The sequence below is a fragment of the Felis catus genome, chromosome B1, assembly GCF_018350175.1.
Source record: "Felis catus isolate Fca126 chromosome B1, F.catus_Fca126_mat1.0, whole genome shotgun sequence".
Classification (NCBI taxonomy): Eukaryota; Metazoa; Chordata; class Mammalia; order Carnivora; family Felidae; genus Felis; species Felis catus.
The window spans coordinates 186036999-186055333 of record NC_058371.1 but is presented as its reverse complement, the minus strand read 5'-3'; the positions used below and the strand labels follow the sequence as shown (position 1 = coordinate 186055333).

The 18335-nt window shown below is 41.6% G+C and overlaps 1 protein-coding gene across 3 annotated transcripts in view; it reads right to left on the bottom strand.

The window, feature by feature from the left end:
* The window catches only part of PPARGC1A (PPARG coactivator 1 alpha), a 657911-nt gene that overhangs the window by 105333 nt on the left and 534243 nt on the right, over positions 1 to 18335 (bottom strand). Inside the window, exon 1 of one of the 3 annotated variants that reach the window (XM_045056536.1) lies at positions 8757 to 8886. The exons of the other annotated variants lie outside the window; for them this stretch is intronic. Coding sequence (XP_044912471.1) covers positions 8757 to 8801 — 45 coding nt within the window. The 5' untranslated portion in view covers positions 8802 to 8886. Of the gene's footprint in view, positions 1 to 8756; positions 8887 to 18335 lie in introns of those variants that run through there. 3 annotated transcript variants of the gene reach the window in all.

The following is an 18335-nucleotide window of genomic DNA, read 5'->3' as shown; positions in this document are numbered from 1 at the left end:
CTTCACTAAGATTGACCTCTGCATTTAGCAGCTCAATCAAAAATAGATGTCAAATACTACTGGTAGGATTACAAATGGGTACAAGTGTTTCTAGAGGACAAGTAGGCAATACGTATCAAAAGTGTTAAAAATAGGCATCCCCGGGGCGCCTGGGTGGCTCAGTCGGTTAAGCGGCCGACTTCGGCTCAGGTCACGATCTCGCGGTCCGTGAGTTCAAGTCCCGCGTCAGGCTCTGGGCTGATGGCTCCGAGCCTGGAGCCTGCTTCCGATTCTGTGTCTCCCTCTCTCTCTGCCCCTCCCCCGTTCATGCTCTGTCTCTCTCTGTCCCGAAAATAAATAAACGTTAAAAAAAAAAAATAGGCATCCCCATAAACCCAGAAATTCTACTTCTGGAAATTCATCTTAAGGAATTCATCTTAAGGGCACAGCAAGGGGATGTGTGCAAAGATTTTTGGTGTGAGGAGACCCAATACTATATTATTTGTATATAAATATACACAAATAAAATACTTGAAAACTTGAAAGCTAGGTAAATGAGTGATAGTAATAGTCTAGTTAAATAAATTATAAAGCATTTTATATGTGTGTGTGTCTGTGTATATACACATATATATTCATATATATATTCATATGTTTATATATTCATTATATATGTATATTCAACGCTAACATTAAAATCTATTGCAAAATACATTTAGTGGCAAATAAGAAAATGTTCAAAATACACTAAGGTTTAAAATTACGTTTGAAAAAACTATAATCAAAACAAATTTACATGCCAATGTATCTACTCAAAGAAAAGAAGAAAGAGGACTGGGAGAACATATGGCAAGGTGTTAATAGTGGCTGATGATATTATAAGTCCTTTTTAATTTTCTTTCCATGTGTGTATGTTTTTCTGTAATTTTTAAATTTTCTGTGATGAACATGTATAACTTTTGTATTCAAAATAGAAAGTATCCCTTTTTCAAGGAAATCTAGAGGTTCAGGCGTATAGCTGTGCCCTCTTAACGTACAGGGAATGTAGCAAACAGAAATGGCCCCTGGCATCCAACGGAAGTCTCAAATATTCATCACATGTTTACAAAGAAGCCATTTCTGTCTATCGTACCGAGTGTAGCCCACACTCCACTCAGAAGAAAGCCTCCTGAGTAACTGGGAGCAGTTACTCCTCAGCATTCTGAGAAACCCTCTGAGCCCTGAGCTATAGGTTGAGGAAAGCTATCAAGTCTTAGTAGCTTGCCTCAGAGGTGGGCCCAAACTCCTGGCCCCAAGATCCCCCTGGCATTTTCACTTTGTTTCTCGATTTGAAATTTCATCAGTTCAGTTTAACAACCTCTCCGTTCAAAACTGTAATTATCCTTGGTAGGGTAAAGGAGATTTCAGTTACTTATACAAAAGCATCTATTTGTTAGCCATATTTTTCCTTCCTTTCTAGCATCTAACAGAGTTCAGAAGCACATACCAAGAAAAAGACTAGTAAATGTCTTCAGAATGGTGTGACTATAAACTATTAAGAAGATTTCTCAGGAAGAGATTTTAGCACCTGGGAACAGGAAGGGGCCGTCCTGGCAGGTTTGGGAAGAGCTGACGTAGACGTGACTTCTTCCCAAGACAACTGAAGCGGACAGGATGAGGAAAATGCCGTCCAAGTTTCAAACCAGTGACTTGCAAGTGAACTTCTGGGACGCCATCTGTTCCCAAATGTGTAGCCACTGTGCAGGCTCTCATGTGGTGCAGTGCTTTTCTTGGGCAGGAAGCTCCTTCTGGACCCTCCAAGTATCCCGGAGGAGAGGTTGACCCATTCTCTTTCCCCAGGAAGGCTCACTATCCTCACAGGAATGAAGGCTCTTACTATTAGCCCCTTGGAGTTAGTGTTCTCACAGTTTCATGGGCCTTTCCTGCAAATCACTCTTTCCACACTTGGGTGATCATTATTTTGACTATTAAGAATTTTCGTGGGAAAAGGGGTAATGAGGCTGGAACCAAGGCCAAGTTCATGAGATTTTAGTCACAGGAATAAAAGGCACAGCAAAAGGAATATAGTCAATGGTATTATAGTAGCCTTGGATGGTGACAGATGGTAGCTATGCTTGTGATGAGCATAGCATAATATTTAAACTTGTCGAATCACTGTGTTGCACATGTGAAACTAATGTAACATTGTGTGTCAACTATACTCAAATTAAAATATATATATATATATATATATATATATATATATTTTTTTTTTTTTTTAAAGGGATTACATTTGGCTCAAGTCTATCCGAGAAGTAGAGGTAGAGGAACTTTGTGGATCTTGATTCAGTCCAAGATGGAAGGAAAGGGATGATGGAAGAACATGGGTCCTCACTCAGCTGTGTCACTAGCCCACAGTTCAGCTTTGGGCAGTTCACTTAATGTCTCTGAGCCTCGCTCAAAGGAGATGGCCAGATTCAAACACATCTCAGATCCCTGCCACCTCTCAGACGCAAGGATATGCCTGCCTTGACAGAGGCAGAGACAGGCAACTTGGAAAGACCTCTTCGCACAGAGTAAATCCAAATGTTTCACTGCACAAAGGCAAGAATTCAGAAAGCGTGTGCAAAGAAGAGTAGGAAGCTGGTTTTCAACTTTGTTGAAAGAGCACAGCTTCATCGCTTCCCTTGCAATATAGGTATTTAACTTCCTAACCATTCTAGAAAAGGAATATACTACTTTCACACATACTGACTATGAGAAATCTGGCTTCTACAGACCTGAGTTTCTTACAAAGCCCAGCAGTTGCCCCAGAGAAACAGCAAGTTTTCATCTTGTTTGTCATTAATGCTATTAAGTGGCATAAGTCGTGTGTGAGACCAAGTTCCTACTCGCACAATAAAAATGAAAACCACACACCTCGCGTGATAGTGACTATTGACTATGCCTGCATAGAGATGCCATTTGACATACTAACATGCAATTTGGTTTTACAACAGGGATTAAAAGACATTACCAGGAGAGAGAGGATTTGGAAAAGAGGAAGGATCCCGAACTTAGGGTTTTGTAAAGAGGAATAAGGTCTACGGCATCTAGGGAAATAAAAACTTAGAGTAACCCTCTTGCCTCCTAATCCTGGAATGCTCCCCCACCACTGCGCTCCCCCTTGCCCAGCTTAAATGAAGGATTCATTATATTTGGTCAAAGGAGACCTTACCCCTTTTTTTTTTTAAATTTTTTTTCAACGTTTATTTATTTTTGGGACAGCGAGAGACAGAGCATGAACGGGGGAGGGGCAGAGAGAGAGGGAGACACAGAATCGGAAACAGGCTCCAGGCTCGGAGCCATCAGCCCAGAGCCCGACGCGGGGCTCGAACTCCCGGACCGCGAGATCGTGACCTGGCTGAAGTCGGACGCTTAACCGACTGCGCCACCCAGGCGCCCCAACCCCTTTTTAATTTGAGGGAAATTACCTGAGATATTACGGCAGGGTATGGAAAGAGAAGAGGCCGTGCGCCTAAAATGTTTTATTATGGCATTATTAGCAAATGTACTAAACCAAGGCTGTATCACAGGTTGGTTGATGTATCCTTGGGAGTTAATAATGTCTCCCAGTCAGCTGTTTTCTTTGTACGTACAACCCAGTTTAACAGGAGGAGGAAGATCTATGCTTCAGAGTCATCTGATGCCACCCAGCCAGAGATCCTCCTTTAGGGCTGAGTGAGCATCCACAGGCACACTAAATTCCCTAATAAGAAATTTGGAGAGAGAACCCTAGTGACAATGGAGTAAGCAAAGTAAGACCAGGTAAATGATAAACCTCAGTGAGGACAAAGCCTTGATAAACCACCAGCTATTTTCATACAATGCTGGATGTCCAAAGAGTACTCACTAGCACGACATACTTAACGGTCCCATTTTCCTGCACCAAGAGCAAAGAAACAATAAGAAAGCTAACATAAGAAAGCTTCATTTGCGTGCCTATGGGTTAATCTCCAAAAGGCAGTTTGCAAGAGTTTGCCTTTTAAACAAGCCAAAAGCTTCCTTGCGCTTTAAGGAGACTGGGTTGTCCTTTGCCCCGAGCAGATGATCAGAAAGGATTCTTTTGCTACCTCTTTTCAAAGCAAAAATCTCTGACAGCTCTTAAGGTGTTAACTTTCCACCATCTATCTTAGTGGACCCACTTCCACGTAGGGCACCTAAAAATAGGCCACGTCTAACCTTTTGCACAGCTATACAAAGCTACTAAGTGGGAACTACAACTCGGTGCTCTCCTGTGGGTATTTTCAGACAGTGTTCTTTGTCCTCTCTATTATATTACCTGAGGTTGACTATCGCATAAAAACGCAGGACGAGAGTGGGTTGCTGGGATGTACCTTGCATCACAACCGCTAAGGTGACGGCTCTGTCATTGTGTTTTAGGTTTATTATTTAGATTTATTTACTACTTTCCCTTTGTCTGTTGATGTATTTAGATTGTATTGTTCCTGTGTTTTAGATTGAACCAAATGGAACGAGGGATGATAATGTTCTGGGGGGGAAAGCCATTGAAATGATATTACTGTTCCATAAACTTCTTAATTCCACTTACAATATTAAGGTTGTTGGGACTCTTACTCTTCAAGAGTATAGTCAAGCACATCGATGAAAAAGAATGAACTTCTGTGACACATCAAAATGTACATAAATCCCAGAAACATCATGTGAAGCAAAAGGGGTTGGATACACCAAAAAAGCGCATACCTTATTCTATTCTTTATAGAAATAAGTACAGAAAGAGATAAGCCTAATTTACGCACTTGGAAGTCTGGTTAGAGGTTGCCTTTGGCAGTGGTTGGGAGCTGGGGACGTGGGCTGTGGGGAGGGGCTCCAGAAAGCTGGCCATGGTTTATTTCTTGCTGTCAGTGCTGTTTATGTGGGTATGTTCAGTTAGCGAACATTTGTAGAGCTGAACACCTACGATGTACGCACTTTTCAGTATTCGTATTATACTTCAATAAAAAAGTCTAAAATGCATAGAGGAGAAAGAGAAAAGAATCCTCCTATAATATTACAACGTTTCAAAGATTACTACACTTCTGTTAAAAAAAAAATCCTGCATGTTTAACTTATCTTCTCAAAAGAACCATTAACCACGCGGACAAACCACTGGGGAGTACGTGTGGAGCAACCTGATGTCAAAGTGTGTTTGTTTGCCCGTGGACAAAGCCCCTTCAACTTCCTAGGTATATTTTCTATCAAAAGATAGGATAGGATTAGGTATTCTCTGGATATATTTCTTTTCTTTTTTTAGTTTTTTTTTTTGTTTTTTGTTTTTTGGGGTTTTTTTTTAGTTTATTTATTTTAGAGAGAGTGCACACACAAGCAGGGGAGTGACAGAGAGAAACAAAGAGGGAGACACAAAATCTGAAGCAGGATCCAGGCTCTGAGCTGCCAGTGCCAAGCCCAACATGGGGCTCGAACTCACTAGCTGTGAGATCATGACCTGAGCCGAAGTCAGACGTTAAACTGACCGAGCCATCCAGGTGCCCCTCTGAACGTACTTCTTAAATAAATTGAGTGAAGGAAACTTCCAACTCTAAATCTGTAGTATTTTGCCGATGGTTCAAACTTCATTATTGAATGTTGTCACTGATTTGGTTTGGAAACGTGATCCCATTCTCTGAGAACATGACCTTGGGGGTCAGTCAGTGCAGATCTGTCACTTAGAATCTATCTATCTATGTGACCCCAAGTGAGGTACCTAAACTATCTGACCTCACATTCTAAACAATGAAAATGGCAGCGTAAATGCCCATTTTTGATTGTTGCTGTTAGGGTTGAATGAGGTGTATATGAGCCCAGTGCTTGACACATAAAGTACTCAATGATGATACTTTATATTCACATACAAATACTTCACACTCAATTTAACATCAAACAACATTATAGTAGATGCGTAAGTTTGCACTTTGCCTGGCTTCCTCATCTTAAAAAAAAAAAAAAATCTAGAAACAAAGCAGAGCACTTTCTTTTGAAGTCTTAACATTAAGCCGACTTTCTGTGAGAGCACACACAGAATCATCGTCTAAGCTGCAGGGACGCCACGTGTCTGTTGGTTTCTCTGTTTACCTGAAGAAAAGTAAAACCAGCCTCATACTGGTCCTGACCTGGCTCTACCTCCAAAGAGACCAGAAGCACCAAGTGCCGAAAACAGTTTTTGTTTCCATTGTGCTGGCCACAAAAGTCACTTAAGCCAAAAGTCTGCAAAGACTTTCTCTGTTAAGAAACAAGACATCCCATAGTTGCGTGGAAACTGACAAGATACCATGAGCTTGCAAATGTAAGAAGAACCACAAAGTATCAAACCGTGTTTTAAAATGATGGTGTCCGTGGGGGAAGCATGAAAAACAAAGCCACAGGGGCAAAACACTTTTCAATATCAAGTCAATTTTGCCACCAGTGGCCTATCAACTGAATCATCCAAGAGTCCATACTCTTCCCAAAAACTTGTGATCATACAATCACTTTTTAGATGGCTAAAACGACATAAAGGCTATGTTATACTTGTCTTAGATATTTAAGGTTGTTTTTTTTTCTTGTAAGTCATTTTTCTGTGTAATGAAATGCTGAAAAGCTGGCATATAAGTTAAAAACTGTACTGTCCAATACAGCAGCCACCGCCCACATATGGCTGCTGAGCACTTGAAATAGGTCTAGTCAAAATTAAGATGTGCTGTAAATGTAAATATACATGGTATTTCAAAACGTTAGCGTGAAAAATCAAATGGAAACGATCTCATTAATAATTTATATTGGCTACATGTTAACATGATACGGCGGATGTATTGGGGAAAACGAGAGATTTTCTTAAAATTAAATTTACGTTTTCTCAACGTGGCACCTAGAAAATTCAAAATCACGTATGTGGTGTGCGGAACCTTCCTATTTGACAGTCCCCGTCTCCCGTTTTGCGCTCCCCCCTCAAGCAAGTGATATGGTACATGCAAGTTAAATTAGTGAATTATGGCATCGGGGAATTGCAGAATGAATACGGGGTAGGAGAGGAGGGCCACAGCAATGCACTCCCCTAGGGGGCACCACTCGCATCCCAGGCTGTGAAGAGTGATCACTGGAGCTTTACAGTATTCTGTGTGCACAGCTCTGTATTATATGCTGTATAATCCATCGTCCCTACATAATCAGGAATCCCTTCCAGAACATCCCTGGGGCAACCGCATACATCTTCAACACTTTACACACTTTGCCAAAACATATACAAAATAATGAGATGCAAATGTATAAAGTGAGGTCTACCCCAGTACTCCAGACTGGGAGGATGGAAAATAGAGCTGATCATATTATACAATTCTAATAGGATACAGAAGATAGCCAGAGCAATTCAAAGTATGCAGTCCCCGATATACACCGGGATGCGGCGTTCTCAAGAAGACGGTTTTCTTCCTGGAGACTAGAGGCATTTTTCAGAGGGTAGCATCCACGTTAATTACAAAATGCACCCGCCTCTCTCTTCCAAGGGAGAAAAGCCTGTTGTTGCATCTGTAATGTAGCTTTAGTTTCTGATGCCAAAAATGATTCAGTAAACACAGTTATGTTATGGTATACTATTTCTTATTCAGCACTCAAATTAATCTCAAGGCAGTGCTGGCATTAATTCAATTTGACGCCTGTACTTAGGATTTCACATAGGTGCCTTCATCCAATTCTTCTTCGCAACTAATAAAATCTTAATTCATGGTAATATATTTATTTCTAGTTCAGTTCATGTTAAGGAGTGCAGTGCTTTACAGAAAACTAATTAATATCAATCATATATTATAACACTTTTAATGGTTCAGAGCAAAACCCTACACTGGGGGAAAGATTAGATGAACCGAGGGGTCTGAGCCCATCCTATTTACTCTATTTTTAGGATTTGAGAAAAAGATACCGAGCATCATTTCAAATATTAATTTAAGTGAAGGTGTGCATCATGGGAAAGCCGGGAATTAAGAACCCGGGTTCTGATCCCTAATAGGACATTGATTTGATGTGGCCCAAGAATGTAATTCACACTCTCAGAGACTCCGTTTTCCACCTATTTTGTGTAATAGCCATATAATTTGCAAGTTGGTAAAGATATTCAAATTGAGATGCATGGCACTATTAAAATAATGAACAACTTCACTAATAGAGAGCCTTCTGCAATTGTTGTTAACAATTCTATTTTTATGTAATGTTTGAGTAATGTTGATAGCATCATATTTTCTGGGATTGGACATATAGTCAGCGGGATAGTGCAAGTGTGAGTCCTCACTGTGACATAAACGGGGCCCCCTGGAGTTGTGCAGTGCAGTGGCCCTCACATTTCCTTAGAGAACATTTAAAAGGCCTAATTCCTCCCCCCGCCCCACGCCAGGCACAAAAAGCTGGAACGGTGGCTATCCAACTTTTTGAAAAAAAAAAAAAATTAAATAATAATAATGCAATAGGTCCCTTGAAATGCATGGTCATAATATTTAGTCCTCCCAAATTAGGCAGTAAGCATTTCATTCATTCAACAATTTCTCCATATTGACATTCTACCATCAAGGGGGAAAAAAAAGCACATACTATTCTGTTTTCTCTCTCTCTCTCTCTCTCTCTCTCTCTCTCTCTCTCTCTCTCTCTCTTTTGCCTCTTTAGAAATCTACACATAAAACCTCCAAATCTGATCCCCATATAATTTTTAAAATCCTGATCATTAGAAATAAAACAAAAGCCCAAACACCGGCAGCATACTGGCTTCTGGTGCAGAGATAATACCTCTGGATACTCACTGTCAAAACTGAATCCATAGATGATAACCCCAAGACGTATGTCATTCATTTTACTGCAGTGCAAATACTTGTATTGCAAGCTGAGGGAACACTCGCGACAGGGGCCTCCGCAGGCTACTTTTAATTCACAAGGGCATGGTGACGTGGGAGGGCACCTCAGAGTCACTGTTCAATGAACTCCACAATAGGGCACAAATCTGAAACCCAATCTTAGGCAGATATGGACGTAAGAGCAAACATATACAGTATCATGTGCTTTCCAACAGCCCTGTGTCTCGAGGGAGCTCTCTGACATCAGCAGTTGAGACAGGTGGTTCCCTTTCCAACTGTGGAAAATAAAACCCTAGTGCAGAGGCACTAAGTAAATATAGCTGTACTGTAATCTTTCCTCGGGGCGCTCTCCCTGTGATTTCTGTCCTGTGATGATACTTTATCCAACGAACCCATCCAGGACATTCTTCGATACTAATAACGGACCGCACATTTGCAAACTAGCTGAAGCTGGCATTGAAGCTACTGAGCGAGGATTCTGTTCGCTGCCCCCGTTGGTCCGACGAAGGTTTTCCTCCTCTCATGTATTCAAAATAGATTGCCAAGTGGCTGCCCAACCCCTCTGCGGGGATATGTCACCCTTTGTCCCCTGGTACTAATACGACCCAACAGAATGACAGACAAAAGTCAGATCGTCTTAAAATCACATGCAGAGAGCAGGTCAATACCAACCGTATCCAGTTTGGGTCTGAGAACTAAAATCAGCTGAGATGTACTAAGCCCTCTGTGGCCACAACTATTTGCTTTTGCATTTAGGAATTACTAGCAGAAGGGCACCCTGTAACGTGTGTGTAAAATTACTTAATTCAACTTCTATTTCCCTTTCTGAACGTAGATACTTTTACACTCTGACAGCCGCTGGCTCTTAAAGCATTCTCCTTTTTGTTGTATCTCCTTAGAAACACAAATCTTGTTCCCTGGCAGCAGCAGCCCTCAGTGCTGTACCACATGCCCAAACTCGTTCTCCCTCACAGCTTTAATTCACAGTAAGTGGCATGAAAGGAGGTCAACCCTTCTCAAAAAACACTCGGAGTTCTTTTCGACTTCAGAATCTATTTTGAAAAAGCCACACTCCCTGCTACGTAAAGAGCGGCTTCCCATTTTGAAATTCTGGCTATAACTGCTGTCGACTTATGGAATGGTCTGCAAAGGGGCAAACACAGGCCGATGGTCACAGTTTCGACCCTTGATCACAATTCTCTTAGAGAATTCAGGAAACTGTGAGACAGCAAGTCGGCAACTGCCATCCCCTCCTTACCCCCAAATAACCCTTTTGCCTGGAAACTGCTCAGCGGCACACATACATGTTATAGCTTTCTTTTCCCGAGGTGTTCATTGCATGCTTAACTCAATAATGCCATCTTAATCCCTAAAGTTTCCATGGTAACCTACCACTGTAATAAACAAGTCTGAAGAATGAGAAACCAAGCAAGGTACTCCTGGTTCCCCCGTCCTCCTTCAACTTTAAAGAATAGGGTCTTCTCTAATGCTCTAAGCATCATGGGTCATAGCTACTTGAGCCGGAGTAAAAATAATAGCAATAAAGCAATGATATCCAACATTCGGTGAATATGTGCCAGCCACTGTGCCGAGTAGTTAGGTAGAATATCTCCTTGACTTCTTACACCACCAGTAGGAGCAAGTACTCCTATTACGCCGACTCCAGGGTAAGTCTGCGGAAGCCTAGAGAGATTAGGTGACTTTTCCCAAGACAAAAAGCTGGTTTGTGGGCGACATGGGAGCTGAAGTTAGTCTCGTCTGATTTCCAAAGTTTTTGTTTGTGCCCAATAATCACATGACTTCAACATCTAGGAGTCTCCCTACAAATCAGAAGGGGAACCACAGCCTCCGATTCCAATGGAAAGTAAAAACACCACACGCATGTAGCCAAAACAACCAGGGAAACTAAGGAAATCATGACTCAAACAGGAACGGCCAATACATGGCTGCTCTGGTCAAAAGAGGCTGTACTACAGGGGTCTTTGAATGTGACCTGTCATATCATTTAAGAGAATGCACCTTTCTTTAGGGGCGCCTGGGTGGCACAGTTGGTTAAGCATCTGACTTCAGCTCAGGTCACCAATGCTCAGTTGGTGGGTTGGAGCCCCGTATCGGGTTCTGTGCTGACAGCTAGGAGCCTGGAGCCTGCTTCAGATTCTGTGTCTCCCTCTCTCTGCCCCTCTCCCGCTCATGCTCTGGCTCTTTCTCTCTCTCAAAAGATGAACAAACATTAGTAATTTTTTAAAATAAAAGAATCCACCTTTCTTTGTAGACCAATCTCTAAAGGTAAAAAAAGTTAAAATTGGGGTGTCTGATTCAGATCACCTAAGAGCACTCTCAGAGGAAAAGAAGCCTTTACATAATGCCACACCTCCCCCTAAATGAAATTGAGATTCCTTTTGAAGATGGCAATTGCAAACAAAGGCCAGATTAAAACATATCTGAAGACCACATGGCAAAACATATCACAAAAATGTTTCCCATGCTACAAATGTATTTCCATGCAAGTCTATCCCATGGAGTACATATATTAGGTTTATCTGACTCTAGACGAGAACTCAACAAACAGACTTTAACCTTGACTCTTAGTATTAATAACTGAATCAACTCCTAATATATATTTTATAGCTTTTGGTTGGAAGTATGGTCAAATATGAAAGGTCACGTGAGTTAGAGCCATTCAAAACTCACCATGGTACAAGTTTTTGGAAAGCGGGGCTGAAATATGTGGTTTTCTAAACTCCTCTGATTTCGGGAATAGAAATAAACTCCAATGAACATGTTTCAAAAAAAAAAAAAAAACATAGGCTTTGAGAACCTCGTGGCTGTGGTCTTGAAACAGTTATAACTAAGGTCCAAAGTACCCGGGTCCTCTGGGAGGCTAAAGGGCCATCATTCAATAGGGCAGGTTCCAAAGTGAAGGGCCCAGAATACAAAGCCAGAATCAGCTGCCTTCTCTGATACCCTCCCACCTTTTGGAACCTAGAAGAACAAAGGCAAACAGGAATGGCCTATGGCCATCTGGCGGGGTAGGCATGCCATTATTAATTCTGACATCCCCATTGTGACCGACATCACCACACCTAAAAGGATCAAAACCACACTGATGATTATTGAGTAGGGATGGAAGTTACATGCCTTTGAGGATGTGAATTCTGAGGTCTGGTCCAGAGGTTATAACATGAAAAGAAGAAACTCACTTTCCAAAAGAGCATTAAGCCAAGTCCACATTCATGATCCTTTTCTAGGTATGCAAATTATGCTGCTAAGAACAAACCTTCGAAGCAGAATCAGAACTCTGATGGACACGGAATAAATACACTGGCTGTGGAGGCTACGCACGTGGTGAACACGAACGAGGAACATGAACATAACTCTGAATACACTCTACCTCAACGAACATCCACCACGTCAATATCACCAGTTGAGCCACTTAATGTCCGTGAGTCTGTTTTCCCACTTAGAAAATGGGGAGAACACCCCCCTCACTGGCTTATCATGCGGACTCAACAGGAAGAGCTGAAGGGATACGAGGGAGGGCCTTGCCGAGAATGCCTTATCTGCAGGGGTGCTACACAAATGTCCCTTTCCTGCGTTGTTCACGGTGCTCAGCTCCAACTATTTATCTGCCCTCCCAGACTCTCCTTCTCTTCCAAGAGTTTGTTTGTTTGTTTGTTTGTTTTAATAAAATATATACAATAAGACTTCTGCACCTTTGACTCAGTCGGTTAAGTGCCGACTTCGGCTCAGGTCACAATCTCACAGTTCATGGGTTCAAGCTCTCCATCCGGCTCTGTGCTGACAGCTCAGAGCTTGGAGCCTGCTTCGAATTCTGTGTTTCCCTCTCTCTCTGCCCTTCCCCCACTCACACTCTCTCTCTGTCTCCGTCTCTCTCTCTCTCTCTCTCAAAAATAAATACACATTACAAAAAAAAAAAAAAGACTTCTGAACCTTTCATTCCATGGAGTGGACATTGTGACTTACGAATACACAAACCTGTGTGGGAAACAGGGCCCATCCCTCCCCTTCTGCTGGTGCCTTGCCCACGTATAGAGGGGAGAAGAAACACCAGCTCTGCTTGGAGCATAAAGTCAGCCTCAATGAAATATTTAACGAGGCATTTTTATTTTTTATTTTTTTTTTAATTTTTTAATGTTTATCTATTTTTGAGACAGAGAGAGACACAGCATGAACGGGGGAGGGTCAGAGAGAGGGAGACACAGAATCTGAAACAGGATCCAGGCTCCAAGCTGTCAGCACAGAGCCCGACACAGGGCTGGAACTCACGGACTGTGAGATCATGACCTGAGCCGAAGTCAGACGCTCAACCGACTGAGCCACCCAGACGCCTGTAACAAGGCATTTTTAAAGATCAAAGATTCATGTGAAAGAAAAATCTTGAAAAACTTTGCGATGGGAGAAACGTTGACATTTGGACTTACTGCCAATGGTTAGTTACTGCAAGTTTGGGGAAATATATGAGTAAAGATACAGTGCAAATTGCCACTACATGGATTTTCATTTTAATTTTTTTTAATGTTTATTTTTGAGAGAAAGAGAGACAGAGACAGAGACAGAGCACGAGTGGGGTAGGGGCAGAGAGAGAGGGAGACACAGAATCTGAAGCAGGCTCCAGGCTCTGAGCTGTCAACACAGAACCCAATGGGGGAGCTGTGAGATCATGACCTGAGCAGAAGTCTGATGCTTAACTGACTGAACCACCCAGGTGTCCCCATGGAACTTTCTTTAAAAGAACCAGTGACAGACAATGTCTGCACTTTCCAACTCAAGCGTCTCTTTCGGTATTTAAAGACAAAACTATCAAGGACTAAATATGAAAAATCCAAATTTGGAAAACTCAAAAATACCTGAAATACAGTAATTTCCTACTTAGGAAAAACAAAACAATACAAAACAAAAACAAGGAAAACCTTAAAATTAGCCTATTCATAGGACCGAAGCTTTCTTTGAATATCCGCCTCATAAAATACTCTAGAAATGCCTACTATTTTAAAAAACTAATATAAATTCAACTGGTGACACAGGAGAAAAAAAATGTATTCTCAAAATCTATATATTGTTTTTCTAACTACTGTCTGAAACCAACACCACTCGAAAGAAAATACCATACTGCTTGGGCAATTATCCACAAAGAATCTATCTCTCTAATTCATGTCTACTGTTGTTATTTATAGTCTCAGACAGTAACCTTAGACTTGTCCAAAGGTGTGGAATGTACTTCCTTCTTGTCTGCATGGATTCTGCTTAGCTCATACTAACCGTTCACCGTCTTCCTAACTTGTAAAGGTAAATAAAGTTGGCCCTAAAAATTAAAATTAAAAATCTTGGCGAAAAGTCTCCATTGGGGTCAAAGAACTACTTTAGCTCCACGAGGCCATGGCAAAGAGAAAGACATGCCTCACACCTCTCTCTACCCCTCTCCATGGGTATGGGAAAACACCCACCTGTGAATGTGCAGAACACATAAGAGGACACGCAGCCAGCTGCTACTAGTCTGTAAATCAAGAAGAATCTATTACGCTCCAAAAGATGGTCCAGCAGGATGCCAGTTGCTGAACCTCTGTAAGATTTTATATCTTCCTGCCCTGAAAATGCTTGCATTCTAAGAGTAAGTGGAGGCCAGATTCACAACCAACCTGCCCACATGTGAACAGAACAATAGCACGTGTGTTGAGGGAGAAAAGATGGGAATTGTTTGAGGTTTGAAACAGATCTCATGAACCTTATAAACAGCCTAGAATGAGCTAGTCACGCCCTATGAAGGCTTTGAAAGGCCCCCGCCCCATACGTAGTCCAGTGTGAAAACTAGACTCATTACCCAATTATGTACAGATAGGGAAGCCCAGAAGAGTTCTAATCTTTGTCCTAATAGCTGCTTCAATAATTACATTAAATGACCAAATATAATAGTCTTTCAAAGGAAAAATTGTGGTGCCCCTGATGGGTGCCCTGCTTTGCTGGAGGCTCTACTCGCTAGTTTAGTGTAATATTGGGCAGTCCTCTGTAGGTACCAACATACCAAGAAAGAAAACCAAAGATGTGGTTTGCCGGGACCTTGCCCATCCATTCTTGGACCTTCCGATAAAAATTCTGGGGTCCAAAGGATTGCAAGAAACATACTTGACTGGAAAAGACCATGTGGGTTTTTCTAGCTTTTGGGCGTGACTGCTAGGCCCCTAAAAGGAGAAGAGGCAGAAGGAGGAAGGGTAATGAAGGAAAGACAGTACTGTCTTTAAGACCTACTTGGGGGTAGAACCAGGTCTTGAGACTTCCTGACTTGTTGAAATGGGTCAACATGGACCTCTAGCAAATGGAGATGACACAGCCATCCTCACGGAGAATGTAAGGATCTGATACTTAGCTTGGCACCCGGTAGATGCTGGTTTTCCTCAATACTAAGGGGACTAGAAAATAAAAAGCCCTGGTGCAAAATGATGAATCATACGAGGTCCAGTGTTAGCTGCTGAGGGAAATACAAAGAAATATGAACGGTAGCGAGAGCCGAGATTTGGCTCTCAACTAGGTGGTGGGATGCCGCCGCTTGTGTGGTATTATTGAAGATCGGTCTTAAACTCAGCAGATTCCAGGAGGTCATCACAAGACCAGAGATACAAAATCAAAGGTAGTTTAAAATGGCAGAAGGTGATTTTTTTTTTTAAAGTACAGTCCAATGTATGTGGCCCACCATGTATCCACCACTATTCCAAGTGTCTCATGAGATGGGATCTATTGTTGTCTTCTGCTTTCTTGTTTTCAGATGCAGAAACAGGCACGGAGAGTTAAGTAACATACCCAAGGCTACACATATAATAAGGGGTAAGGTGTGGACTTGAACCCAGGGTGCCTGGTTTTGGAGTACATGCCCTTAACCCCTCCACTAAGCTGCTTCCCACCGCCGTCTCATGCAGTTCTGAATCTTTACTAACTAAAGTCGAGTGAAACATTACAACAACATAGTTCAATTAGATTTGGCTCCTGGTCTCTCACAGAGCCCACAGTTTAATAGCGATTCTGCAACTTATGTGTCTGAAGCAACAGAACCAACTGTAGGACCCAGTGAGTAAAACACAAACAGAGAACCCCAGGCTGCCTGGAAGAGCATGGGAGAGGAGAAGGAGGCGTTATGAGAACAGAGCCCTTCTCCTTTCTTCCATTCTTTGAAATCATTCTGTGTGTGCCCAGCAGGGCGTAGGGAACCACTCAGTGGAAATAATTGCCTTTGTCATCTTTGGATTCTTGAGATAATGATGTTTTCTACTGATCTTACTCAGGGATATTAATAAAATACAATATATCCTCCCAAGGACTTTACGATCTTGTGGGCACAGAGACATGGATGGATTCAAAAGATTCTGGTACGAGTTCACATGGTCCACAGTGATGACCTGAAATCTCCAGATGGGAGCCATGGTAAACAAGAAGAATCCTGATGTAGGGGCGCCTGGGTGGCTCAGTCAGTTAAGCATCAGACTCTTGATTTTGGCTCAGGTCATGATCTCACATTCATGGGATTGAGCCCTATGTCTATTGGGATTCTCTCTCACCTCTCTCTCTGCTCTTCCTCTGCTTTCTCTCTCTCTCCCTCACTCTCAATAAATCAATCAACCAATCAATCAATCAAAAGAATCCTGATGTAATCAAACCAAATTCTGAGAGTTACCTGATGATCTTCCTAGTGGACTACTGGTCTGACAGTATCTGCTATTCACTGCAGATAAACTGAGATCAATGACCATGAACTTAACCAGAAACACATCTTAAATTGTAATTAGTTAATAACTTTCCAGCTGGACAAAAAATTGACAGTGCTTACCACGGATTGGAGAAATTATGATAGATACATGAAGAGCAATTATTTCGTCAAGAAATATATACTAAAATGTATTTTGATAGTTTCTAAAAAGCACCTATTTTTAAAGAAATGGAATCCTACAGGCTGTTCAGGAACTTCATGGTCCCAAATATAACCAATTACAAACTGACAAATCACAAAATGGAAGATTAAACCATATGGAGGTCATTAGGATTAGATTGAAAAGATACCCAGTTGGAGAAACTAGTTTTTTTTTAAGTAGGAAAATGTCTAAGAAAAGATATTTACAGAGAGAGAGAGAGAGAGAGAGAGAGAGAGAGAATTCCAGGTGAAGAGATGGCATTTTCAGAAGTGTATTCTTGGTTTACTAGGCCAGGTGGAAAGGCCGCAAGGTACAGGGCAGAGCCTTACACCCTCTACTCTGACGATGACGTTGGCTCATAGCCACATGGCCCAAAGAAAGGTATAGAGGCTCTCTGTGCCTTAGTTTCCTTAACTGTAAAATAGGGCTCACTGTGCCCGTTTCTTAGATCCTATTAGGATTCTATAAGCATAATAAAAGATAATACACATGATTGTTTATGTGTCAACTTGGCTGGGCTATGGTGCCTATTGTTTGTTCAAACACTAATTTACAGTTGTTGTAAAGGTCTTTTTTGTAAATGTAATTAATACATACAATCCGTTGACTTTAAGTAAAGCAGATGATCCTCCATAATGTGGGTGGGCCTCATCCAATCAGTTGAAGATCATACAACTAAAAACAGAGGATGCCCTAAGAAGAGATTCTGCCTCAAGACTGTAACTAGAAATCTTGCCTGAGTTTCCGGCCAGCTAGCCTGCCCTATAGATATATAGATTTCAGTCTTGCCAGCCCTCAAAATTGAATGAGCCAATTTCTCAGTTTCTCTCTCTCTCTCTCTGTCTCTCTCTCTCTCTCTGTCTGTCTGTCTCTCTCTCTCTCCCCCACATTCCCATGTAATAAATAAACATATAAAATGTAGCCCTTCATTTTAGTAGTTGTAACCCCAGGACTTTATTTAAAAATATATTTAGGACTCTTCAAAGAGAGGAAATGCAAATAAAATGAGGCTTCAAGATGTTTTAGAACATAATCTCCACGAAGACAGGGAAATTGATTTGTTCACAATTCTGTTCATTGGTCTAAAATGGTGACTGGACCACTGAAGATGTGCTAACAGTGAGCGAATGCTAGAATTCTATAGCTGTGTAGAGAAAGGCAGCAAAGTCTTTCCTGTTACTTAGTATCAACCAAATGATTTTTCCTCAGAGCTAATAAAGCATCATGTAGAAGGCAAGTATTTCCATCCATCTCTCCACCCACCCGTCCACAACACACGCACTACTGCTTTCTACAAGCTGTGCCAGGCTTTGGACTGTGAAGACAAAGAAAACAGAAGTCTTGTCTTTGGAGAACCGCAGCCTAGTAAGTGAGCAGATGAATAAACAAGCACAATTATATTAGTAGAATATACTGGAGTAATAATGCAGGAGGTGTTAAGGGACCTCGGAGAATGGACACCTAACTTCTTCTGGAAGGGATTCATTCATTCACCCATGCAGGCATTCATTTCCAAAATGAATCTTTACGGAGGCGAACTCTGTGACAGTGAGGTGCTTTATTTACCCTGGCCATAATCAGATAGCGTAATAAATAATATTAATAAATCTTG